This window comes from Salminus brasiliensis, chromosome 25 (assembly GCF_030463535.1).
Source record: "Salminus brasiliensis chromosome 25, fSalBra1.hap2, whole genome shotgun sequence".
Classification (NCBI taxonomy): Eukaryota; Metazoa; Chordata; class Actinopteri; order Characiformes; family Bryconidae; genus Salminus; species Salminus brasiliensis.
The window spans coordinates 23969053-23996157 of NC_132902.1; the positions used below are offsets into that span (position 1 = coordinate 23969053).

The following is a 27105-nucleotide window of genomic DNA, read 5'->3' on the forward strand; positions in this document are numbered from 1 at the left end:
CCAGTGCAGGATCTGGGTGGGTTCAGTTAAAGGCATTTTTGGTACTTAACACTTTGTGTCACTTTGTTGGTCTTATAGTAAAGGCATGCAAACCCTGCTGACGTAAACTGGGCAGCTAAAAGCTGCAAACTCAACACGGTTGAGGCCAGTAAATGTGTGCGTTTGGGACAGTCCAATGAATATCAGCATAGTAATATTCGCCAAACATCAACTGCCCATAAAACACCAACGCTCCTTATTCTGTTATAATATAATATTAGTAAAAGAACGCATTCAAAAGCACCATTTTAAAGAGTGGCCCTCTGTTCTTCAGGCCACTATTATGATCTACAACACCTCTACTATACTAAATGCATATACACCAACCTCAGCATGGCTGCGCTTGCCAAACATGTCCAAGCAGTCCTGTACGAATCCAGTAAGAATCCAGATCATCCTGCAGCTTATAAACATGGACATCAACTACAGGTTTGATTTGTGAGATATAAAATATGATCTTGCTCACTGGGGGTCTTTGATCCTTCATGTCTTACATTATTTCTTCTCTTTGTCTCTGTCTTTTATTAATTACTAATAATGTAAAGCTGCTTTGTGATGACAACAGCTGTAAAAAGCTATGCAAATAAATCTGACTTGAAATCTGATATGATATGAATAAACAAGACTGTGTAAACAAAGGCTCAAACAGAAAATCAGGACCACATTAATGCAATCATGGGAGAAAATGAGGACATCCCATGAAAACCTCTCTCTAAAATATTTAAACATCTGGACAGCTGATCTTCATTTGGGCAATACTGGGAGATGGATGTAAAATAACAACCATTAGAATGGTCCTAAAATGTCTTAAAATAATTGTTAAATGTAATAAATAAAAATGTAAAAAAACTGTCCTGTAAGGAAAAAAGTTAGGACACCCCCACATTTATTAATGCATTAGTATCAGAAACCCCTGAAACATCACACAGCTGAAAGACTTCTGCATGGAGGAGTAGGACATACTCATTCCAAGTTGACAGAAATGTGTAGCTGAGGGAAAATCCAGCTATGAGGACGCAAGGTGTCCTTACTTTTTCCTGCACAACATAACGCTTCTTAATGGTTCTTGCAATATTAGCCTTCTGAGTTTTCAATAGTATTTGTTTAACATGGTACTACTGGAGCTATACAAGACTAAATCTCCTAATACTTCAACAGTATTAGGATATTTTTTGCCATATTTGCCATAGTCGCACAGTCCTAGACCACAAAACACTATAAATAATTTAGGTTTGATCATGCCACATTTTAGATATATTCCAAGGGATATCACATGTATGCATTTATGTAGTAATAAAAAAAAAACAAGACTACATTCACATCAGCAGGCTGAAGTGACTCAAATCTACATTTTTTCTGCCTTAATGAGACATCACATTTTTTTTTTAGAGATGGATCACATACATGTGAAACTAATGTAAACAGTCAGATCAGATTTTTATGTGTCTTCCCCCCATTTTAGTACAGTAAGTTATCTAACAAATATCCCATACAATACCCCATCCATTACAGACGGATACAGGTTGTTTACGTTCATGAATATGAACCATCAAAAAATCTGAATTAATTAATGAGGCTAGTAATGCGACTGTAGCCAATGTGGTGTTTTGCTCCAACACGATCCACAGTCACAAGGGAAAATAAAAGGGGTCCAGGGGTGTTGGTGCGAGGTTCAGGCGACGATGGAGCTGTGTTCATCTAGGGTTTGACAAAGTGACTTTGCTGGCAGGAGCGAACAGGCGGCCCACGCTATTTCTGGCAGCAGCGAGCGGGATAATGGAATCAAGCTGTTGGAAATGACTCTCAGCTTTGCACAGGCAGGGACTTCAATAACAATTATGAACCGAGGACTGGGGCACAGTCTCCAAAAAAAAAAGGAGGAAAGGGGTGGGGGAACCGCACTGATAAGGCACCACAAAATGAGGATTAAGCCTAGCAAATTGCAAGTTAAAAGCATCAAAAAACACCTCAATTTGGATAAAGGATGAACAAGGCAAAATGCGCAATGCGTAGTATAATGCTTAAGCTCCACGGACAATAGAATTAGTCATCTTGCATGTTTCAGGTGGTAGTAACTTCAGGCTCCTGCAGATGGCGCTGCACGGGGATACTTGGGCTATAAATACCTGCGGGGCACGAGACAGGACACCGGGTGTGGAAAATGGGTCCCAAAGCATAAGGAGTGGTGTGGCAAAGGACCATGGTGTGAAGGAAGGAGCTGAATCTGCAGATGTATGAAAGCATACGGTCATACAGGTCTACCAGCAGTGGCAAAAATCCCAGTCTACAGGAAATTCTCCTCATTCGGCCACAATTCTGAGGAGAATGTCCTGTAGACTGGGATTTCTGCCACTGCTGGTAGACCTGTATGACCGTAAGCTTCCATACACCTGCAGATTCAGCTCCTTCCTTCACACTATGGTCTTTGGCCACGCCCAAATGCTGAAAATCACTCCTTTATTCCCCATGATTAACTGTATCTGCTTTGCGCCCCATTTTCCACACATCCAACGAGACCCTCAGTGCACTGTACCTCCTCTTTTTAATCTATGTGTCCCGTCACGCACCCCACAGGTATTTTTTTTTTAGCCCCATCATCCTCATGCAGCTCCATCTGCAGGAGCCTGAAGTTACTACCACTATAAACATGCAAGAGCTTATTATACAATATCTTGAGGTTAACCCATGATAAACCCACATAAGACATAATGCGATTAACGTCATTTATCACAATACAGCACCAGCACTGCCCATCCCACTGTGGTTTAAGCAAGCCTGTGGAATATTAAGTCGGAATACTAGCTATGTTGATAAATGAGCATCTAGTAAATGCTGTACATCTCAAAATAGGAGAATTCCTATTTTCTAAACCAGAGGCCATTTACCCCCCATTTTTTAGGGCAGCTATGGCCTAAAGGGTAAAGAAGCAGGCTCTGACCCGCCAGTTCAATCCTCTGGATATGGCAGGATGGGGGAGTGGGGATTGACAGAACACTGGTATTCAAAGCTGAGATGCCCTTGAGCAAGGCACTCAGACCCCCATGGCTCCCCAGGCACTGAGGCCGTTGCCCAATGCTCCGGGTGTAAGAGTCCACTGCCCTATTCACTAGTGTGAATGTGGGTTCACTGCCATAAATGGGCAAAATGCGGAAGCTGAACATAGCCATTGCACAGCAATACAATGGCTACAAATTTCCTTTCCTTCTCCAGCAGCTGTGGTAGAGTCCCAACGACCTCAGGGTCATTTCTATGAGTTGCGAAGGCCTCATTTGATTTTTCACACCAAAAGCCGAGGAGGAAGCAAGATGGAAGAAAAGGGGGTGGGAGGAGTAAGAAGAGACGAGCTGCAGCATTAGCTCTGACATGGGGCTCGTCCTTGAAGTGCTCAGCTCAACAGCTGGGAAAGCTAGGGAATGCCTGCAGAAGAGCAGAGCCTGCCAGCGCTACATCCAGTCCCAGATGTGCGATCTCACATAGGCACTGATGGCGTCCACTCTGAAGCCCGGGGGGATCTAAACATTTCAGAGCTGTTCCCAAAAATCAGTCGTAGTCAGAGGTCGGGAGCCTAAGCCCATGGTGAAGTAAAAGCACAGTCTCTTCAGAGAAGTCTGAAAACACTGCTACATCGTCCGTCTATGTGTTGTGTATATGGAAATCTACCAGAAACAATTTTGTATGTTTTTGAGAGGTCATACCCGCCCATTCACACTGAAGTTATAAGAAGGGTTTCAGCCCAGCATGTTTTTTTTGAACAATGCACAATACAGGGCAGCCAATCAGAACAGAGCTTATTTACATTTATCAGGTTTGGGGAGCGTTTTCACGCGTGTCCCTTACGCACAAGTCAGGACTGATTCAGGCCTCATTTGGGGGAGGGGCTCATTAGCGCTGGTTTGCTTTCACACAGAGGATCAATTCAATTCGAACCCTGGATCGATTGCGCAATTTTGAACGCCACAGTCTTGCAAAATGGGTTGGGTTCACCCACTTCCCTTGGATACAAACACCAGAGTGGCGTTTCACCATTGGGTTAGGTCAGCGGCTACGTATAATGATCCAGTGGACTACCAAAGGCGCTACACCAAAATGAACCGAGGATCGCTGGTTCGAATCAAATGCTGGTCCACTATGATTGCTTCAGGACTGATTCAGGCCTCGTTTAGGGGAGGGGCTCATTAGCGCTGGTTTGCTTTCACACAGAAGATCAATTCAATTTGAACCGTGGATGGCTTGCGCAATTTTAAACGTCATGGTATTTGCAAAATGGTAGGACCAAGGTTCACCCATTTTCCTTGGATACAAACACCCAAATGGTGTTTCACCATTGGATCATAGCAGTTCCTCATGCAGGAACACCTGCACGCAAGGAGCCTCATAGGTGAAGGTTTTTGCCCATTTGAATGATAAGTTAGGTCAGCGGCTACGAATAATGATCCAGTGGACTACCAGAGGATCGCTGGTTCGAATGAAATGCTGGTCCACTATGATTCCTTCAGTGAAATATAAAAATGTTTTTTTTTATTATCCATGCATTTTCCTTACAGTTTATTTTTCTGTACATATTGTAGTGCAAACGTTACCAGATACGCAGAGCCAAGTTGATCCACATAGGGAAAAAAAAAAATCACTGTAGGTTGCAAAACAGGTAAAGCTGATTGCAGGATGATGGAGTGGAAAAACTGTGCTTTACTTACAGGATAAAGGTAAATACGGACCATTAAACCCCAAGCAAACAGACCGACACATCATATGATAACAATAGGATATGAAAACTGCATACAATTACTCCTCAGCACAGCTAATAAATAAACCCCTTTGTTTGGTGTGTATTTCTTTCTGGCCAGGTGGGTCATAATTTATTCCTCATCAAAAATCGGCACGCAGGTGCTTCAGGGACTGTTAGCTTGGGGCTAAAAATAGTGTGTGTTCGCTTCCTACTAGACTGTAAAGAAATACTGCCTTATTAGAAAACGAACTTGCAAAGTCATTCCAGAGGTCGTCAGCATGGACAGAAAGTTTTAGGGCTCACCTGAAGGCATCTCCCACAATCTCCACCTCGCTGTCCGTTGAAGTGACGTTGATTTCCTCACTGGCTGGTACAGGAGGTGCGGGAGTAGCTTCGATCACCACAACGTCTTCGTCTAGCGGACCTAAAAAAAACACACAAGGGAAAAGAGAAAAATCCATTAATTCACATTACGGCTCGACAATGTACTGCTCGTTAATCGTTTTTGCGACATTAGCCTGAGCCTGCATTACTGGCATCGTTAAAGACTGTAATACAGCAATAATACAGCCAGTGAGGGGCAACCACACCTCAAACACCTCCATTACAAACACTGAAGGGGTGTCATCACACTCCACCCTCCAGCTGCAGAGTGCCGGTCTGGACGGACGACCCGGTTTGGGGTTTTTAGCGTGGTGCTGGGGTTCCACCTCAACAGAAACTCTGAGGTGAAGACCAGGGGGTTTTAATCAGAACACGGTTCAGCTCTGCAAACATGGGAGATGTAGGACCCTCAGAGTTTAAACGCAGCACGAAAATACCCATAATAATCAGGACTTTCAGAACAGAACTAAAAAGCGTAACCCTGCGTAAATAATTCAGCTTCTGCTTTCAGTAAAACAAAGTCTTGCGCACGGACTTGCTAACTAATGCCCTGTAAGGAGGGGAAGGAGATTGCAAAAGAATCCAATGACGAGCAAAGCAAAGGTTAGTCAACATCTGCTTAGTGAGAAACAGCACCATCTGATCTGATTACGTCCAACTATGAGGCTCAACACAACTTTTCCTGCATTTGGTTGCTCCATATATTGACAAAAGTATTGGGACACCTGCTCATTCATTGTTTTTTCAGAAATTAAGGATATTATAAAGAGCTGATCCTGCTTTTGTGGGCGTAACTGTCTCTACTGTCCAGGGAAGAAGGATTTCTACTAGATTTTGGTGGAGCATTGCTGTGAGGATTTGATTGGAGTCAGCGATATAAGCCTTAGTGAAGTCCGGGCTCAACCAAAAGTACTGGATGGAGCACAAGCCAATGCTGAGGGCTTTATACATCTCCAGCCCACACCTGGTGGCAATAGGCTCATGTTTACCATCTGAATCAGCAATGGGTGTATCTACCTATCCATCCGTCCATCTGTCGGTCCATCCATCCACGTACATACATACATACATATATATATATATATATATATATATATATATATATATATATATATATATATATATATATATATACACAAACATACATACATACATACACACCCTGCTGCACCGTATTGTGCTTCATTTAAGGCATTATTTCAATGTGAAGGGATGTGCTGAGGCTAAATATGTGGACATTCCTAAATGAAGACCCTTATAAACTCTACAAACGCAGGGGAATTCAATGATTATGCCCCCTTTAAATATAAATGTGGGTCAGTGCTCTTAAGAGGGCGGCTTTACATTTGCATGACAGCTTTTTTTTTTTTGTATTATTCCAAGATCACTGGGTGGTACAAACAACATCCAGCAGAATACTCTGGAGTGTTTCCACTACCAGGGGACATCCACAACAGGGAGGAAGTGATCATCTCTCTCGCTCTCACTCTCATCCATCTCCATGTGCCTCTACAACAAAGCAGCAGGTTTCCATCTTCTCTCTCTCTCACACACACACACACACACACACACACACACACACACACACACACACACACAGCAACAAGGCCTCCCTCTCTGACCGAGCGGATGCAGTTGTTTAACTGCAGCTGGTCTCAGAGCAGCTGTAGAGCCAGTCTGGGCCGCAAAACACTGGGAGTGCAAATGTAGGTCACGCAAATCCGTGCTCCTCTAGATGCAAACCCGGCCTACTAGCTCCTGATTGGCTCGCTGGCCCACGTCTCTCATCCCTGCTTGCACCTAGGGAAGAAGGGAGGGGGGGAAGGGGGGGGCTCAGGGTGTGTTCTTTATGAAACAATATATACAGACACTAAATGTCCAAATGTTTGTGGACACCCCCCGAAATGAATGCATTCAGCTTTAAGCTGCACCTTTTTTTTTTTTGCTGGCACAGATGTGCAAATGCGCGCACACACACACACACACACACACACATCTTGACTAGACTTTAGAAAAGTACTGCCAGTAGAATAGGATTAATGAATGAGCAGGTGTCCCAATACTTTTGTCAAGAGTATTTGGATGGCAGTTTCTACAATGAATCACCCAGCCCTACACCTACACCCACACCCACACTCCTTAAACTTCACACTTATTTTAACGCCACCATGTTAAATTAATTACGTCTTATTAAAAATGAATAATAATAGAGATGTATAACGTAAACACTCCTCTCATTTGTGTTGTGTTATTAAGTATCATCTGTAGTATCATCAGCCACTGTAACTGTAGTCTGAATTACACTGCATTTCGTCAGCCAATGCCTGGAACAGTCATTATATGGAAAAAGTAAAAAATAATTAATTATAGCTGGTTTAAGAATTCATTAGGAATTCATGCCAGGCATCAACGTCACTTCAGCTCCGAGCTCCACAAACTGCACTGCTTTCCAAGCAGCCGCTGAGTAATAAAGAGCAAAGACGCCCCGAAAATCTACAAGTGTGGAGAGCTTTTAATGATCAGACACCGAGAAAACACTCAGTGCCCTCCTGAGGTAGTAGTATAGCTGTTCAACTACATACTTCCCGTTATACTTGCTTAATAAGTTCACGGCCCATTTCAGTTCATTCGCGCCATCACAGTAAACAGTATACAATCAATACGGCTCACAAACAAATCCTTTACGTACAAAAACAAATACTTCACTACGCTCATTCTTCCATGCATCCTTTGTCAGTATGGATGTTAAGCAATACATCCACTCGGGGGCGGTTCAGAGTTAAGTTTCAGACAACAGCAAACATGGAGGACGTAGTGATGATGGCGAAAAGGACCGTACGGCACTGCCCCTACAACCTCCCGTGGTACTGCTGTGTTCCATCCGTATCCTTAAGCACATCGTGTACAAGCATTCGTCCAGGTCCATATCCGTATTTATTAATACTGAGCATAAATGAGCCTTGCTACATTGCCAGCAGGGACGTCAGAGCCGATCCAGGCATATTGCAATGGATCAGGTATTGGCTATTTTAATCCTGATCCAATTCCGAGTCTTTGTTTTAACCATGGTTTTCAGAGCACCATCTGGTGTCCTCAAGGTGTCATTACCAATTATTATTATTATTACTGCCCAGCCGGCTGCAGCAGCAGTGCGGACGTTCTCAGAAGGTAAATAAAGGAGTTGAGGTTCTGCAGTGTGGAGCTATTTTACAGTGGAACCTGAAAACAGACCATAATATCTGACCCTTTATAAAACCATCACTGAAACGCTCTGTTTTACCAGCGGGAGAACCGCAGAACCGGTGCTCGCCTTTCTCTGTTTATAAACCAGCACTGAAGAACCCATTCAGAACCGAGTGGAGGCTAATGCTAATGCTAACGCACACACACTAGCTATAGAAACCCCAATCACACACACACAGCACATTCACCCACTATAAACACACAGTTATTACACACCAGTAGACCAACAACCACAGATACCAGTCCAGAGTGTGTACCACTACACACACACACACACACACACACACACACACACACACACACACACACACACACACACACACACACACACAGGAGGTGATTAGACAGCAGTGTTGTAAAGGAGCTGGGAGCTGATTGGTCAGGAGGGAGGAGAGTCAGACTGGATTATCAGATATTAAACACTATAAAACATCATTTTAATAAAAGTCTGGACTAAACTAAATCAGTCAGTCCAGAAAGTCTGATTATAGAAACTGAGACTGAAAATAAAGGATTTTACTGATCGGATTAATCAGCAGCTCGTCTGATCTAAACTGTGGAGCTGGATTATTATTTATACACACACACAGATCAGATCAGATCGGTATCAGCTGGTCCTCCTAAAGACACAACATAATTAAAATTGATAAACTCTTAATGCTACAGATCACTGTTTTAGCAGATATTTGGGGGGGTGTTAAGTATTCAGGTACTGGTTCAGAAACACCACCACTAAGTATTCAAAGCCCATAAAATGCAGTTTGGGTCATAATTAATTATAAATCACAACATACTTCATCAACAGCAGACTACGGTTGCCAAGCAACATGATGATCAAAGATTAGGACACATCTTTGGCACATTAAACCAGATCTCGAACGAGATGCTTGGTCCTGTGTATGTATATCTGGTATTTCACACTGCATTTCAACATCAGACACTAAAGCCAGAACTGCGTGCTTCCAATTGAGCATCCTTTATAATACATGTGTTCTGTGTTGCAGTATTTCTGTGTGTGTGTGCTGAGGTAGCTGCCTCTGGCTCCGGCTCTGGTGAGCACCAGCATCCTCTCGGGAGTGTTGTTAAGGTAGGGTAATCTACTGAGTCCTGCTGCTTAGCACCTTCCACTCTCCTCCTTTGCAAACCTCCTCCTTACAAAAGGCAAAACAACCAAACACTATGCTTGTATGAAGGTCGTCGGCATGCAAAGGGCAATAGTCAACGCTGTGTTTACACCATGTATGTATGTATGTATTTATTTATTTATTCTTTTTTTTATATATATATAAAAATACTAAATGTCATTTATACCAAAGCTTATTATCTGGAGAAAATAAAATATCACTCATATCTACACAATACACATCACAATACAGGGGTTACAATTCCAGATGTTGCAATATATTGGGATACTGTAGACCAGATGACACTGAGACTTTGTCATAATATAAAAAATCTACCATTTATTTAATTATTTCTTTATTTATAGTAGTTTAGTATAGTAGACTTTTTTTTCTGACCCGAAACCGATCCAGATTCATCCATCGATACCCAATACCAATCCAATACCATTGCTGAATTAACCACATATATTTCACCACGTGGGAGAGACTTAAGACATCAGGCCGTTTTCCCTAACAAACGTCGCAGAATGATTCGCCACTCAGTCCGACTTAAGGGGGCGTGTCCCAGCGTGAACATGACGACACCAGTGCATCCCTTTGAGGAGTCGCTCATGGTTTTAGTTGTAAATCAACCATATCTGAAAATGTCCGAGGCCCAACGATCAGCTTAGGAGCTCAATCGGGGGGTCAGGACTGACTCGTTGCTGCTCTTTCACTACCTGATTGGAAAAATTGGCAATAGGGCAAAATTGGGTTGAATTTGGGGTCTCTCACCATGCCACATCAAGGTTTCCCTACTGTTTTCATATCACAACAAGGTATATTAAGCTGTCTATTGCAAGCACCCGGCGATACAATATGGTTAACAATACAGGGGTCACGATTCAATACACTGCAACATATTGCGATACTGTAAGCAGGACGATACTGAAACTTTTTTTTAATGAAATTTGACTAAAACTGTCTCAGTATAAAAAATCTGGATTCAGAACAGTGGGAGGACTAGCTAGTGACCGAGGGTTCATCACTGCAAACAGTCAGCAGGGATAGAGGGCTGTAAAAATCATAAGCGTTCATTAGAATATTAGAATAACCACACAAGATGTTCTCCGAGAGGTCTGAGGAGCACATTTTGGTGAGGTCTCAGTAGTGTTACCATACATACATACTGCTATCTAACACTAGCTTTATACAAAAAATTCAATCTATTAAAATGTGTTCCCAGGGGCGTCCCACTGCGCCTAGACCAGCGTTCACTCGATTCCACTGCGATTGTAATATAACGCAGACATCACAGCTGGAATATTAATAAAAAGAACTGCATATGATACTTTCTTCATATCGTGCAGCTCAGAAACCACGCATGCACGCACAAACACACACCAAACAAAACCCTCAGATCCACGGCTCTTCTCTCAGGCCTGTGTATTTTGAGTGTTTCATGTGTAGGAGTCTCTCCTGCCCCGTCTCCAGAATGAGGGTGTGGGCTAAAAGGCATCCTCCAGCACTAAAGAGGGGCACAGCCTAAGGGAAAACCCCCAGCTCCCTGCGGGGCTCCAGAGCGCTGCAGTCCTCTCCACCCACCTACTTCCCAAGACAGACACACACACACACACACACACACACACACACACACACACACACACAGGCTTAACTTTCCTGCAATCCTCCTCATTGATCTAAAGCTCTATAGCTTGAGTGGGAATGTAAGCCACTGTATAAAAATAAGAAATTATACAAATGTATTAAATATAGAAGTATTTGCCAGGTTTCCATCAATAACTAATATCCATTTAGTTCCATTTCCATCATTCATTTACAAGAAACACAGTAAATAAGTGTGTGTGAGACACAGATGCTGGAGTAGGGATGCACCGATCCATCCCTTTCTGTTCTGATACCAATACATGACTTTAGCATTTCAGCCGATACCCGACGCCGATCTGATACCATTGTTGAATTAATAAATCACATACCTGACCATGCGGGAGAGACCGAAGGCATCAGGATTGATGTAATCATTACTTTACTAACTCATAACAAATGAACACAGATATAAATGAACCCAATTTCTATTTATTGGTCACTAAAATGAATAACTGTGCTGGACCTCGGCACAGAGCTGTCTGGACACAGGACTTTTATTCTGAAAAATTCTGTCAGACTAAAGAGGAGCGAGCAGCCCCTCCCTTCTCGGTTCTCCTTATAATAAGGAAGAGCTGGCAAAATGTAAAAGTCACTTTGGAGATACATGGTTTTTCGCACGAAAGTGATATGCAAATTAAGCTGCAAGTGATATGCAAATTAAGTTGCAAAAAAATGGATGAGACATCCCAACCAGGAACACACTTACACATGGCCAACCATTTCGACTGTGGCAGTTTAGCCCCGCCCTCACAGTTAAGAGTGAGAGGAGGCAGGCTGCTGCCCCTGCAGGCAGGCGTTAATATAGACGATTAAACTTTGCTCTGTTCCTGGCCGTCAGGAGATCCACACACCTGAACGGAGTGGCTGAGGTTTCGTTTTCTGGCATCACTGGGGATTTTACAGTTTTACAGTTGTTTCTGTACATATTAACCTCTGTGTTCTGAACGCGCCCCTCTTTTAACCTAGGAAGAGTCGAACCAGTGGGTCAGAAATGCTTTTACAGCACAGTACTAAAAACAGCCTTTTTTATTCACAGGGTTGAGGACAGGTAATAAAAAGGCACAGGTGAAAATTAATTAGGCCTTTTGGGGTCATAAAACCATAAAAATACTATAAGTAAACTTCAAGCTACCATTGCTGTGATCACAGACCTGCACTCGCTCAGTAAAGATAAAGGTGCATGTATTTGTCACCGTGCAGCGAAATGTGTCCTCCGCATTTAACCCATCTGGTAGTGAACACACACTCACACACACACGTTACACACACATATGTTAGGGGCAGTGAGTACACACACACACCCAGAGCGGTGGGCAGCCAACTCCAGCGCTCAGGGAGCAGAGAGGGTAAAGGGCCTTGCTCAAGGGCCCAACAGTGGCAGCTTGCCGAACCCGGGAATCGAACCCACAACCCTGTTATCAATAGCCCGGCGCTCTAACCGCTGAGCCACCACTGCCCCATATATGCACAGACAGACAACAGAGCGTTCCTGCTTCACGTGGCCACATTCAGTCACTTCTTTAGATTTCTTCTTTTTGAAATGGTTGCGATTTGGGCTTTCAAAATTAGTTTGAACAGAGACATCACCTAAAATATTTATGGGGTCCGTTACCTCTCCAGCCCGCCATGGAAAAACCTCCCAAACGGCTATTGTCTATTTTCCCTTCTCCTCAGTGCGCATTTAGGACAAACATGGGAGTTCGACTGAAGCAAAAGATCGGATTTGGGATGCTGTAAAAATGCAGCCCTAGAAACCCTGTAAAATATCCGATTTGGAAAACACCCACTGTTGCAGCTCAGATTATGGAAATCAGATGTCTGATTTTTTTCAGGGCTGTGTGGACAGCTCAAACCAGATTTTGTATTTATTTATTTATTGATTATTATATATTTTTTTTAATCAGATGTGAATGACTTTAATACATGGTCTTAGATCAGATATGTCAACGACTCAAGGACATCTGACGTCAGATCAGATTTCATCAGAGCCTTTTTGCTTGTACGCATTCGTTCAGTGTGGTCATCACCAGCCAGTCGGTGAGGTGCATAATCGTGTAAAACGTTTCAGCTGGGCAATATGATAAAAATATAATATCATGATATTTAAGGACATTTTGTTACGATATCGGATTTTTAGCGCAATATTCATAACGTAGCCAAAAAGCATCAATAGCTATCTGCTATCCAAACACTCTCCCGTACTGTGCGTCATGGCTTTCGCTCAAAATACGCTGCGCTCCATTCAATCAAACATGATAAGATCACTCTCTGTAATGAAATCTACAGTTAATCAGAGCTCTTTAAGCCCTGGCGAGATCCACGATACTCTCATTAAAGCATATTGTGTACACGGACAGATTTGTTCACTTTGCAGACAGATAGAGACACAAATCCGATCTCAGCAAAAAAATTGAAATCTGAATTGACCGAGAGGCTCGTAATGTGAACGCAGTAAAGTGAACGCAGCCCCAGAGTCTTCTGGAGGAAGAAGAAAAAAGTCCGGAAAGCCTACAACAGACCGGCTTCACAACATCAGCTAGGCATCCGATTTTCACACGTCTCTGCAGGTCTGAAGGGTGCGATGTGTGAGAATGTGTGTGTGTGTGTGTGTGTGTGTGTGTGTGTGTGTGTGTGTGAGTTCGCGTGAGAGTGCACGCGATGGGGCTCGGACCGCAGCGAGAGAAAAACACGTTAGGTTGGGTAAGCTCTGTCAGAGCTGCAGTTAAAGAGCAGCAGTGAGAACGGTGGGAGAGTTGTTGCTATTGCTCAACAGGAAACACACACACACACACACACAGACACACACACACACACACACACACACACACACACACACACGAGGAATGCGGAGACTTCGCTGATACCGTTTTTCCATTCCACTTTTCTGCAGCCTTCGTTTCAGGGCTTCAAAGCAGAGTCATACATTAGAATTCCATCTTCACCCTCAGTAATGAGAGCGTCAGAGGAGCTCCGGCCGAGGGGCCTAGAGGAGCTCCGGCTGAGGGGCCTAGAGGAGCTCCGGCCGAGGAGCCTAGAGGAGCTCCGGCCGAGGGGCCTAGAGGAGCTCCGGCCGAGGGGCCTAGAGGAGCTCCGGCCGAGGGAAGAGTGTGACTGAACATCCTTCAGGGGAGAGAGAGACATAGAGAGAGAGAGAGAGAGAGAGAGAGAGAGACAGAGAGAGAGAGACACACACACAGAGAGACAGAGAGACAGAGAGAGAGAGACACACACACAGAGAGACAGAGAGACAGAGAGAGAGAGAGAGAGAGAGAGAGAGAGACATAGAGAGAGAGAGAGAGAGACATAGAGAGAGAGAGAGACATAGAGAGAGAGAGAGAGAGAGACATAGAGAAAGAGAGAGAGAGAGAGAGAGACAGAGACACACAGAGAGAGACACACACAGAGAGACAGAGAGAGAGAGAGAGAGAGAGAGAGAGAGAGAGAGAGAGACCCACAGAGAGAGACACACACAGAGAGACACACACAGAGAGACAGAGAGAGAGAGAGAGAGAGAGAGAGAGAGAGAGAGAGAGAGAGTGTGAGTGAAAAGGAGAAAAGGACAAAGAGGAAGAGAGAACAAGAGAGACAGGAAGGGAGGAGAGAGAGAGAGAGAGAGAGACCTAGAGAAATGAGAAGGGGAGAGAGTCAAAAGAAAGAGAAAATCATAAAGAGAGGAAGAGAGACCGGAAGGGAGGGAGAGAGAGAGAGAGTCAGAGGTTGAGAGATCGAGAATAGGAAGGAGGGAGAGAGAGAGAGAGAGAGAGAGAGAGAGGTTGACTGTGAACTGAAATATTTGTAAAAGAGGGTGTGGGGGACAAACATTCATCTATGCAAACTCTGTGTGTGTGTGTGTGTGTGTGTGTGTGTGTGTGTGTGTGTGTGTGTGTGTGTGTGCGTGCGTGCTTACACACACTGCACTGAAGCAAAGTCAACAGAACGGAAAATTCTGGCCTTTTCTCTCTCAGTCCCGAGTCTGAAACGCTGCACAGAATAAAAGTGAACCAGCAGGAAGGCAGCGCTGCTCTCCCACCGGCATCTGGACCCTAACCCTGGTTCGTCACCCAATAAAAACCCAGGAAGCTCCTCTGTAAATGACTTGACGAGTCTGGCTGGAGAATTAGAGAGAAACATTTATAAGCCCCTTAATCTCCGTTATTATCATCATCAGCACAGCGCTTCACTCGTCTGTGCCCATTTCACAACACAGCAGATAAAACAAGGGGTGGAGCTATGCACCAAAGGGCGATAGAGGGAGAACGGCGTCTCCGTCATTCCCACTCCAGGCCGGAGCGCTGCTGCTACTACTGCACTATGGAGGTTTGGTGGTGGAGCTACAGGTGGAGAACCTCTCTCCAGAACTGCTGCTGTGTAACACTGCAGAACCCATAGAGTCATATTAGTGTAAAACCCTGTAGTATTACTCTACCGCCTCAGCCCACATGCTGCTGCACCTTCAGATCCCTCAGCTTGTCCAGAAATGCACGTGTGCAGCTGTCTATGAGGGGGTATTACTCAGTAATTACAGGGACGTCTGTAAACACTGCTGGGGCTTTTCTCTGATAACAGAAGTTTGTAATAACACTTTTGGCTCGCCGGCGGGACATTCTAGAGGTTCAAGGTTCAAGAGGTTGGATTTTATTGTGTTTTTTTCCGCTACTTATTACATGGATTATGCAGGACTTGCGAACACACCTGCCTTGTGCAGATCTCCACGTGCAGCCTCCATCATCCATGGTGACGCCATACGTCACCTTTTCTACTTTTGCTTCAATTTTAAATACATCATTTGCCAAAGTATAAACACACCCTACAAATGTCTCCAAAACATTAATGCTAATAAGCCTATTTGACTTGGTGAGGGTATTTTTACTAAGATGCTCTAACGGCAGTCACCATATACTCCTGAAATACAGAACCACCCCTTCAAAGCGGTGACGGGAAGGCAAGCGCTGATCTGTCTGTGAGGAAAAGGCACGTCTCATTTCAATCATTCCTCTGCAAAGAAAACCGGTTTGGCTGATCGTGCTGCTCAGCCTCGGTTTTTAAAGGCTCCTCAAATTAATACTTTTATACATTTAATACATTTATGCAGGTCTACCAGTAGCAGAGACGCCGGCATCTCATCTATAGATGAAAAGTCTGAAATTAATTTGTGTGCTGCAATTTAAGCTGTGAATACATGCAATAGAGCCCCTTCTAAGTGGCATCCTGAGGCATGTACACTGTACGGACAAAAGTATCGGGACACCTGCTACTTCATTCATTCATTGAATGAATATTTAACAAGAATATTTAAGAGTTCATCCTGCTTCTGTTGGAGTAACTGCCTCTACTGTCCAGAGAAGAAGGCTTTCTACTAGATTTTCTACCCCTCTACCTCACGCCTGGCGCCAGTAGGCCCTATTCTACTGGCAATACTTCTCTACAAGGATTAGACAAGCTGTGTCAGCAATGGGTGCAATTCTAAGTAGCCGAATGCATTTATTAGAAGGACTGTCCACAAATATTTGGACACATAGTGTATGTATTGGATGTGGACTGCCCCAGCTACACAACACAGTTAGATAAATTCAAGACAGCAGTCAGTCCTCAAACATCTTTTAGATGGTAGATATGTGAGCAACAACAACCAAGGCCAGCTCTAGACCCAGATCCCATCTTCAGCTGAATCCCACTCACCTCAATTTGCCGTAGTATATCTAGTACTGCTGTAGTTAACGCTGCATAGCCACTTTTACCGCAATTTGACCTCAATGTGAGTGTACCCACCATATATAATCACTAGAGGAAGGTGGTATTGTTACCCACTGCACTACACAAACCCACAAAGCACACCGATAATTGTGATTATCGGCCGAACTGTGGGCTCAAATAAGCCCTCCGCTTTAACAGCTGCTGAAATGCTAGGCATCCTCAGTGGAAGTGTAGCCCTGGAAGTGAAGGACTGTAAGAGCCGTTTACCTGAGGCCAGAGCGTTGTTGCTCGCCTGACTCCCACCGCTGCTGCTCACGCCCACATACAGCTCATCCTCCCCCTCGGTGGAGGAAGACGAGGAGGAATTGGAGGTCAGCTCCTCGCTGGAGCTGCTGGTGCTGTGCAGGAGAGCGTACTTCCTCCGCGCAATCACCTCCCTCTTCTTCCTCTGCAAAAGCAGACGCTCCTTCTGCTTTGGAGTCCGCTGGGCTCCGCCCCCAGACCCGCCCTTCACGAAGCGCTTCCTGTTGAGCGGCCGCCGAGAGCTCAGGCACGGCCGCTTCACGTGATTGGCTTCTGGCTCGAGCCGCGCCCATTTATGGGACCTGCTGGGGCGGGTTCGGTTCAGGAGGGGTCGTATGCCCACCGCTGTCCCGGTTCCGCCACCAGCGCTTGCCATCGAAGCCGGGCCGGACGCCCTTAGCTGCTGTGGCTGCTGTCGGGCCGCTGTGGGCCCGTCCGCAGGCCCCCTGTCCTCTTCCGAGCTAAGAGTGTCCGAATCACCGAAACGTAAGCTAGAGGAGGGTGAGGAAGCACAGTCACTAAATGAAGACTCAGGGTTCCTCTCGTCCTCGCTGCGCGTCTCCAAAAGTGCCGCCCTGTGGCGGGGAGGAGGCAGTGTCGTCTCGCCAACGTGCCCTTCCTTCAAGGAACAGTCCGAGGGCCCGGCCTGCTGGCTCTTGCGCTTTTTGCGCCCCGAAAGCCCCCTGTCTGAGTCTCTGCGACCCCCAGCATCTCGCAGGGGCCGGTGCCTAGTCTCACCACACAGCGGGGTGAACTCGCTGCCCGCCTTGCCAATCACCTCCATCTCCGCCGGGAAGCTTTTGGCCGTCTCCATGGGCTCAGGGTTTCCCAGAGGCCCCTTTAGGGGCTCCTGTTTGCGGCGTGCGTCGGGCGGGACCTCACTCTTCATTGTGACTGACCCACGTGGAAGGGGAACTGAAGACAAACGCAGCAGCCCCTATGTGTCCATGGGCAGCCCAGCAATTCCACAACTGCAGAAACAAAAAGTACAAGAACGAGGATCAGAATCTGAAACACTTTGCTGGCAAGTTTTTAGATTTACTAGAAAATTTAGCTGTATTTACAAGGAAATTCTCTTTTTGTTTATATATAAGTAAGCTTAATATGCAAATCAATTTAAATCAACACAGTAAAAAAAATAAAAATAAATAAAAAAATAGTATCTGCAAATTTGGACCGCCAAAACCCAACCCGTACGTAACCTACCCGCCCCCCGCCCGTTGCACGCGATGCCCCCGATACTAATGAGGGTGGAAGCGCTGCATACCCGGCTTCGGCAGACCACCCTACAGATGCCAGCGACAGCCAGCACCGTAGCAAATCTATATGGGGGGAGAGAGCGCGCCAGCTACCCACCCTGAAGAGAGCAAGGCCAATTGTGCTCTCTCGAGCCTCGGCTGCCGATGGCTAGCAGCATGACCGGGATTCAGTGTCAGAACAGAGAGGTTGAGTGTAGTCGGATCCTCAGAACCAGTCAGACGGGTTTATTAGCAGTACAGAAACACAAAGGCTGTGCTTCATAGCTCTCCAATCGAAAAAGCTAGCTACACACTAACATTTTAGCCCGGGGCTAGAGTGCTAGTGCCAGCAGAGTGCCAGCAGCTAACAGAATACAATGGTCGACACTGTAGTGGTGCCTTCACAACCTCAACCCCAAAACATCAGGCAGGTCCTGTGGGGTGTTGCCAGTATGCAGTGGTCCACAGCATTCATGAGATCCACAGAAGCCTCACCTCACAGGATTTGAAGGGCCTAGTGGTGTGGTGCCAGATAGCACAGGACACCTTCAGAGGTCTTGTGGAGTCCCTCAGAAGGGGAACCTACTCAACATTCGATGTGTTAAAGGTGTTAATGTTATGGCCGGTCGGTGTTTAGATATGCATGCATACAAATACAACCCAAAAAATAGACGAGGCCTGAAAACTGATCAGAATTCAGGGTAAATAAGGTCAATTGGGAACAGATGTTCTGGAGACGGGAACTGTGTGCTGTGTCTGTGTCTGTATGTGGGATTTGGGTCATTATTTTGTTTATTGTTGATATGGAGCATCCATGGGTTCTAGATACATTAACATTATTATTAAACTGAGCAATGAATAGAAGTTACCCATGCAAACGCTTAAGGCTGACTCCGTTTACGTTTGTTTTCTCATGAGTTCCTGGCACAGCATGAGTCAGTCTGGACTGTAATCCAGGTCTCAGCGTTGCTCAGGCTGTAATGAAAGAAAAGGGAATGGTGAATAAAGTAAGGTCATCCCCGGCTTTTTATACGGAGAGAAAACAAACAGGCCCACACCTAATGGCTCCTGCCCATTACTAATGTAATAAATCTTAGCAAACACAGGATAATGGAGCTGAGGGCACGGCAAACCTCATTTTCTACCAGCTCTCTTTCATTCACTCATATGATATCAGCACACCGGCAAAGAGGGGCCTCTGTCTTTCACACAATATGGGGTGTAATAGCTGTTTTGAAAGGAAAACCGTTAAGCTGTGTTTTATAATACCTTCTCAACCCTTATCCTTACACAGACCTAAAACGCTCACTCAGGTCTGGGCTGAAGAAGAGAAGGCCAATTATATTATCCCAGGATTAGAGGATTTTTAAAAAGCGCTGCTTGCATTAAGGATATTAAGCCATCAGTGACCAAAACGTTCATCATTACCAACATGATTACTGAACGACTTCCACGCAGTCCCCTTTCCTGCTCGGTTTATGACAAGCTCACATTTCCATCCTTCGTCATTATCATCATCAACACGGCCTACGCTCACCTTTCTTCTTTTTTCAGCCGTAATCCCAGCATAATAAACCCCATCCCGCCTCATTTCCCCTCCCTTTACTCCCACCACTGCCCACATACTTCTATGCATCCTTTTACGATAGCACGGACGTTAAGCCGTACATCCGCTAGAGGGCGTTTCAGAGTCAAATGGATCTGAGCAAAACGAGCATGGCGATGTGGGAGGAGGTCGTGAAAACGTACCGACTGCCTGATTTTTAGGAAAGTGTAAGCGGTATGTCCACACGGCAGTGATTTTTGCCAACACTGCCCACAGGTTTGTTTGTATTTTTTTGTTCGTATCCGTAAGCTTTCAGATAATGTGCTCAAATACAGACGAAATGAACGCAGAGTACGACGGACAGAAAGCTCTAATGGAGTTTATACAGTCAACCCAAAGCTATGAACTGAATCAAATTAAGGTGTGAGAAAGTAGTAACACCCCTATTACATACCATATAAGGGTGGGCAATTAAGGTCTTCAAGATACACACCATTTACATTTGCTTTGCTATTTACCCAAGAAGAACCTCAGCTAGTTAGAATAGACTAATAATTCAAAGATCTCTCTAATCTTAGACTCTACTAAACACAAGTCAGTAAGAAGACCACTCTACTATTCGCCCAAATATTCTCAGAAGAGGAGGGTCTTCAGTCTGGGTTTAAAGACAGCGAGCGACTCTGCCATTCATTTGTTTTCCGACAGAGCAAAGCCTGGACGCTCGTCTTCTGTGGATCTTAAAGGATGGCGGGTCGAGCCGAGCCGTACTTGAAGCTGGAAGGGCTCTTGGTGCAGATCGGCTTGTGACCATCGCCATCAAGTATGGAGGGGCTGGCCGGTCCAGTCTTGGCTTTGTAGGCCAGAGTCAGGGGTTTGAATCTGATGACCTGGGCAGCGGCTACAGGAAGCTACAGTGAAGAGAGAGAACGCAGCAGAGGAGAGACATGGCTAAATTTTTCGGTATTTTTCTCCAATACATCTGGAATGACCTTTCCATTTCTGCCAGGGTTTAAAGCCAACATTTGAAAAAGTAAAGTTTCATTTATTAAAATAACAAAAGCAGCTGCTTATACCGGCTCTAACACGCCTATAAATACTAGGGATGCACCGATCCGGCTTTTTTAGTTCCGATACGATACAGAAACTTTGCATATCGGACGATACCCGATACCAATCCAATATCATTGTTGAATTAATAAACTGTAAACCTCACCATGTGGGAGAGACTTAAGGCATCAGGATTCACTTAAACATTATTTTACTAACTTCACGTAAAAAAACTAAATAGAACAAATTAACACATAACACAGCTTTTATTTGTGACTAAAACAATCAAATCATCCAGGACCTTGATAGAGCATTTAAATATTGTAATTCAAATAAACAAGGTCCAAACTTCTTAAAATATGTTAAAATAAATAAAATGTCTTATTTCTAAATATGTAGCGTAAACGGTAATTCTAACTCAAATCTAGCAGCTGAACCTGAGAATAAATAAGGCCAAAAATACAAGCAGTAATTAAACATTGCAAACATGTAAACATTTAGTGCAGTCTCACACCGACCAATTAAAGTGAAAGCATCGGTCCCAGGGATCGGCCTAATTAGCCGATCCCCGATTCAGCTGGGACCGATGTCCGATCCCAATATCGGATCAGTGCACCCCTAATAAATACACCATTTCAGCACTGATCCTATCAAAAATAAACCACACACACAATTAATCACAATTACAAAAAACACGCTCACATTTCCAACCCTTCGCCCCACTATCAATGATCAAATCCCATCCGTTCTCCATCAGCATCCTCCTCCTAAGCCCCCTCAACACGTTCCCCCCTCCCTGAAGTGAAAATCCGGCACCAAATGGGCTCTGGACCTAAATCTTTAGCCACAGCAAGGCCCAGCGTTTCTACATCTTTAAATAATGAACGTGGCCATCTGTTTAAAGAGGCACATCACTCCTATTCATTAGCCCTGTTTTGAGTGGGGTGGTTGGAATGGAAACCATGGCTAAACACAGCTGCCTTCACAGTTGTGCTCTAAGGAAGGACAACCAGTGAACCGGTGACGGGGTCATGGGCACCCGGGACTCACTGATGCTCACCGAGGACCCATCTCACAACTTACAGGACTTAAATAAGGATCAGCTGCTAATGTCTTGGTGCCAGATGCCACGGGACACCTTCAGAGGTCTTTGTGGAGTCTATGCCTCAATGGTGACCCATAATGGGGGGCCTACACAAGATTACCAACGCACTAGCTGTACCGAATAGACTCTAATCTAAGACCACCGCTGACATTACAAATAACTAAGCCCAATATTAGGGCAATAGTGGTTAAACTACTCAGCTGTAGCACCAACTTCCCCATTCGCTCATCTGGATTTCCATTTCCCCCCAAAAAACAACGTCAACATGCCCCCAATACCAGTCCGAGCCAGTCCAACAGTAAACTATAAAAAGGTCAGCACAATAATTTCAGTGCATGCAGACCTACATAGCCGACAGCTTATGCATAGCGCTCAAAGTGTCAGGACTGGAATGTCATCAGAGCTCAAATTCAATGCCCTGAGCAAAGAGATCATAATAAGCTTCTGATCCTCGAGTGTTTGAAGCAGCAGAGGCCCGTAAGTAGGCCTTCGCCTGCAAGAGATCAGGGCAGTGAAAAATTCTGCCTTTCACACAGATCACACATATTTCTTTAACTAATAACGAGCATGTGACTTCTCTACTCCTCGCCAGAGTGCTGGAGCTCATCTAACACAGCGTCGTATGAAAACCTTGTAATTTTAATTTCTCAATTCTTCAGCTCTTTTTTTTTTTTTTTTTTTAACTGTTCGAGAGCAGCTGCTGCTGCTTACACTCGTATGTCATGAAGCTACAGAAATGTCCAAAATGACATGGATGAAAAATCGAAGGAGCTGGTTGCCCAGACATGGACAGAGCCTTGTCTTGAGCCCTCTTTGGATGGGACTCGTTTTACATGGAGACATGGGAAGAAGGCGTAATGTGATTATTACCAGAGTTTCTCAGTGATTTTAGTCCCGTCCGAATGTGAATGTCCGTCATTTTTTACGGACTGTGCGTCCTTATTACTTCCATTTTTAATGCTTTTCACTATTTGAGGATGTGAATCTGACATTTCTTAATATTGTGTGAAAATGTCATGATAAATAAACATAAACAACTAATAGAAATGCTTCAATATTTCACACTGACTTCCATTTTCTCCTGTAAAGCTGTTTTTGCAATATTACATCATTTGCATTTACATTTATGGCATTTAGCAGACGCTCTTATCCAGAGCGACTTACAAGGTTACACGTATTACAGGGGTGGGCCAATGTAGCGTTAGGAGTCTTGCCCAGGGACTCTTATTGGTGTAGTGCAGCATTCATAGTCACCCAGACCGGGAATCGAACCCTGGTCTCCCACATGGTGTTGTTGTAACGCAATGGTAGGTGGTGGTGTTATCTGTTGCGCCACACCAACCACTCAGGGCTCTAAATGGCTCAGAGGCCTAATGTGCCATCACTATGGCCCAGGGAGGGGTCACACGTTCAAATCTCGAGCCATGCTGCTTTGCCATCAGCGCAACTGGCCGCAGATATTAGTAGATAACACTCTTAAGGAATGCTGGCCGAGCCGGGGACCTGACGCGTTCCTCAGAGTGTGCCGGCTGCCCGAATGATTACTTACGTCTGTATAAGATCCACAATAATATTCATTTCTTCTCCTGTAAAGTGATGCAAAGCGTCGTACTGATATAATAACATGACATAAACAGTGATCAGACTACTGAGATGTGACTGAGCAGGAAAATTACATGCATTTATAGCATAATCCAGATTTTCGGACAAATTCTGATCGATTCAGTGGTCATTTCGGCACAACACCAGCCATAAAGCCTGAACGCATTTAATCCCAGGCTCTCCGGGAGTAAAATTCAGTGTATTAGTAATGTCCAAGAGCTAAACTGTTAACAGAAACAGTCATATAAACAAATAAAAAGGCTGATTTATTTGATTATTTGAGTTCCTCAGTGATTTTAGTCTCGTCCGAACGCGAATGTCCGTCAATCAAACCTTTATTCGTTCTATTTTTAATGCTTTTCACTATTTGAGGATGTGAATCTGACATTTCTTAATATTGTGAGAAAATGTCATGATAAATAAACATAAACAACTAATAGAAATGCTTCAATATTTCACACTGACTTCCATTTTCTCCTGTAAAGCTGTTTTTGCAATATTACATCAGGGCTCTAAATGGCTCAGAGGCCTAATGTGCCATCACTATGGCCCGGGGAGGGGTCACGCGTTCAAATCTCGAGCCATGCTGCTTTGCCATCAGCGACCAGAGTCAGAGAGAGCGCAACTGGCCGCAGATATTAGTAGATAACACTCTTAAGGAACGCTGGCCGAGCCGGGGACCTGACGCGTTCCTCAGGGTGTGCCGGCTGCCCGAATGATTACTTACATCCGTATAAGATCCACAATAAAAAGGGCAGATTTCCGAGCATATCATGAATACAGAAACTGTCCGTGCTTATAAACAGTTGGTCTGGTTTAATTGGATGCAGGACTGTTTAAAAAAAACAACTGACTAAACATGGCCCAGAATTGATATAGCAGTTCTTAAAATCGGCTGCTACTGATGCATTCTGTCTGAAAACGTCTGTAAATATCTTTATAATATTGATCAGAAAGCATGCTGCGACATAACTGATCATGATAAAGATAAAACACTGCTATTTCTCCTATCTATAACAGTATCTAATACAAAAATACAATTTTAAAGGTTAAAAACACAAAGAAAATATCAACCAAAGCCTGGATTGTGTTACAAACACAGCAGTGCATGAGCATAAAACCTTACAATAATAGATGCCACTACTGAGACAGTAGAGCGCTACCCCAGGCTCCTCTGGGGGTTCATCCTGCAAGCCTGCGATGTGCCACAGAGCCATGGAGCAAAGTGCATGTTGCCCCCCAAGGGGGCCCACAGCAGCAACGCCCCTTGGCACTAAGGTGGATACAGATTTCAGGACGTAGAGGATTGCGAGAGACTGTTTTAATTCCTTCCCCAAGGATCAGTGACTAGATCCTATAGATGCTGGGTTAGCCTGCTATTAGCACTACACACACGAGCGTGGGAGCATTCTGCCACATGCCAATCAGACTGTGGCATAACCTCCATTACATCTCTGGTATTTATATGGTGTGAGTGGAAGGAAATGTTCTGAAATAACCGGAAATAAAAACCCTGTGACTTTAACAGTGATTAAAACTCAAGAATATTCATTTCTTCTCCTGTAAAGTGATGCAAAGCGTCGTACTGATATAATAACACGACATAAACAGTGATCAGACTACTGAGATGTGACTGAGCAGGAAAATTACATGCATTTATAGCATAATCCAGATTTTCGGACAAATTCTGATCGAGTCAGTGGTCATTTCAGCACAACACCAGCCATAAAGCCTGAACGCATTTAATCCCAGGCTCTCCGGGAGTAAAATTCAGTGTATTAGTAATGTCCAAGAGCTAAACTGTAAACAGAAACAGTCCAGATTTATTTGATTATTGAGAAAACTGTCGCATAGATGGATTTATAAAACCCAACAGGCAACAATTTCCCACAGCTGTGTGTTGGGCCACAAGTCCAGGCCCCTGTCAAACGTATATACGCCAGGTCTGGGTGTAATATGATGGGCCTGGAGTGATGATTCATAACATCAGAGTATTTCTGCGTGGACATCAACACATGAAGGCCACAGATATGGACACTAATAATCTCACACAGTTGTGAGAGAGTAAACATCCAGCTCCCTATAAGACCCCATACCCCCCATACCCCCTATACCCCCCATTACCCCCATACCCACTGTCCCAGGGCCCAGATGATGGGTCTGGCGTGACGTTTCCAACATTACAGGACCTCTGCGTCGACATCAACACATGAAGGCCACAGAATATGGACACTAATAATCTCACACAGTTGTGAGAGTAAACATCCAGCTCCTATAAGACCCCATACCCCCCCATACCCCCTATACCCCCATACCCACTGTCCCAGGGCCCGGATGATGGGTCTGGCGTGACGTTTCCAACATTACAGGACCTCTGCGTCGACATCAACACATGAAGGCCACAGATATGGACACTAATAATCTCACACAGTTGTGAGAGGAAACATCCAGCTCCTATAAGACCCCATACCCCCAATACCCCATACCCCTATACCCACTGTCCCAGGGCCCGGATGATGGGTCTGGCGTGACGTTTCAACATTACAGGACCTCTGCGTCGACATCAACACAAGCAGGCCACAGATAGTGGTGCTAATGTGTCCAAACGACCTTATTTAACCGATATAATCAACAGCAATCATCCTGAATACCCGAATAATCGCATCCAGACCGAGCTGCTGTGACCTGGAGCTGCTTATAATGAACGTCGTCAGCTGGTTGAGCTCCGAGCGCCAGCAGAGAAAAACATACGCAGGATGTCAGAGATCCAGACTTACACCCAGACTAGACACAAGCACACAGTGCGATTAAGACCTTTACACTTTCTTAAAAGGCTGATTCATGCGAATTATGAGGGTTTATTACAGCTTAGGAAACAACAGCAACAATAACAAACAGCAGCAGCAGCAGCAGCAGCAGGGTGTCCAGCAGGGTGTCCAGCAGGGTGTCCAGGCTGGCTGGCTGGCTAATAAGGAATTCCCCAAGCAGACAACAGCCGTGTAAACTACCCGTACCTGACATTAAGAGGCACACAGCTCTGATACGGGTGTGTTAACTTGTAATATCAGGAGTTAAAGAGGTTATAGAGAGAAGAGTACCCCGCTTAAAGAGGGAGCGCTGGCTGCGAACTTCCCCTGAAGCCTCCCAAACAATAGCAGCGTCTTCCAGCCGGACTGGCCGGAGCACGGTTACCTCCTCTCGGCTTCAGCAGCGCGCTGCTCGATCCGCCGACGCCGTCCCGGAGCATACAGGCCCGGCAATCCGTCGAAAGACGAGGAGAGAACTAATGAAATCTAAAATGCCAGCAGTTCAGAGCCGAGGAGCGCGTCAACGCGGAGGCGGGGAGAAACTGACGGTCTCAAAAAGCCCAAACGGGCCTGAAGCTAAAGAGCTAATGCTAATGCTAA

The 27105-nt window shown here is 44.9% G+C and overlaps 1 protein-coding gene across 6 annotated transcripts in view; it reads right to left on the reverse strand.

Moving 5' to 3' along the window:
* rnf111 (ring finger protein 111) overlaps window positions 1-27099 on the reverse strand; it is a 58823-nt gene extending 31724 nt beyond the window's left edge. For 5 of the 6 annotated variants that reach the window (XM_072671415.1, XM_072671417.1, XM_072671413.1 and 2 more), the window contains exons 1-3: window positions 26797-27099; window positions 17125-18131; window positions 5069-5189 (exon numbers count right to left, since the gene is read on the reverse strand). In XM_072671415.1, coding sequence (XP_072527516.1) covers window positions 5069-5189; window positions 17125-18049 — 1046 coding nt within the window. In that variant the 5' untranslated portion in view covers window positions 18050-18131; window positions 26797-27099. The remainder of the gene's footprint in view (window positions 1-5068; window positions 5190-17124; window positions 18132-26796) is intronic. The other variant, XM_072671412.1, reaches the window with a different exon arrangement.
* Between the last annotated feature and the right edge of the window lie 6 nt (window positions 27100-27105).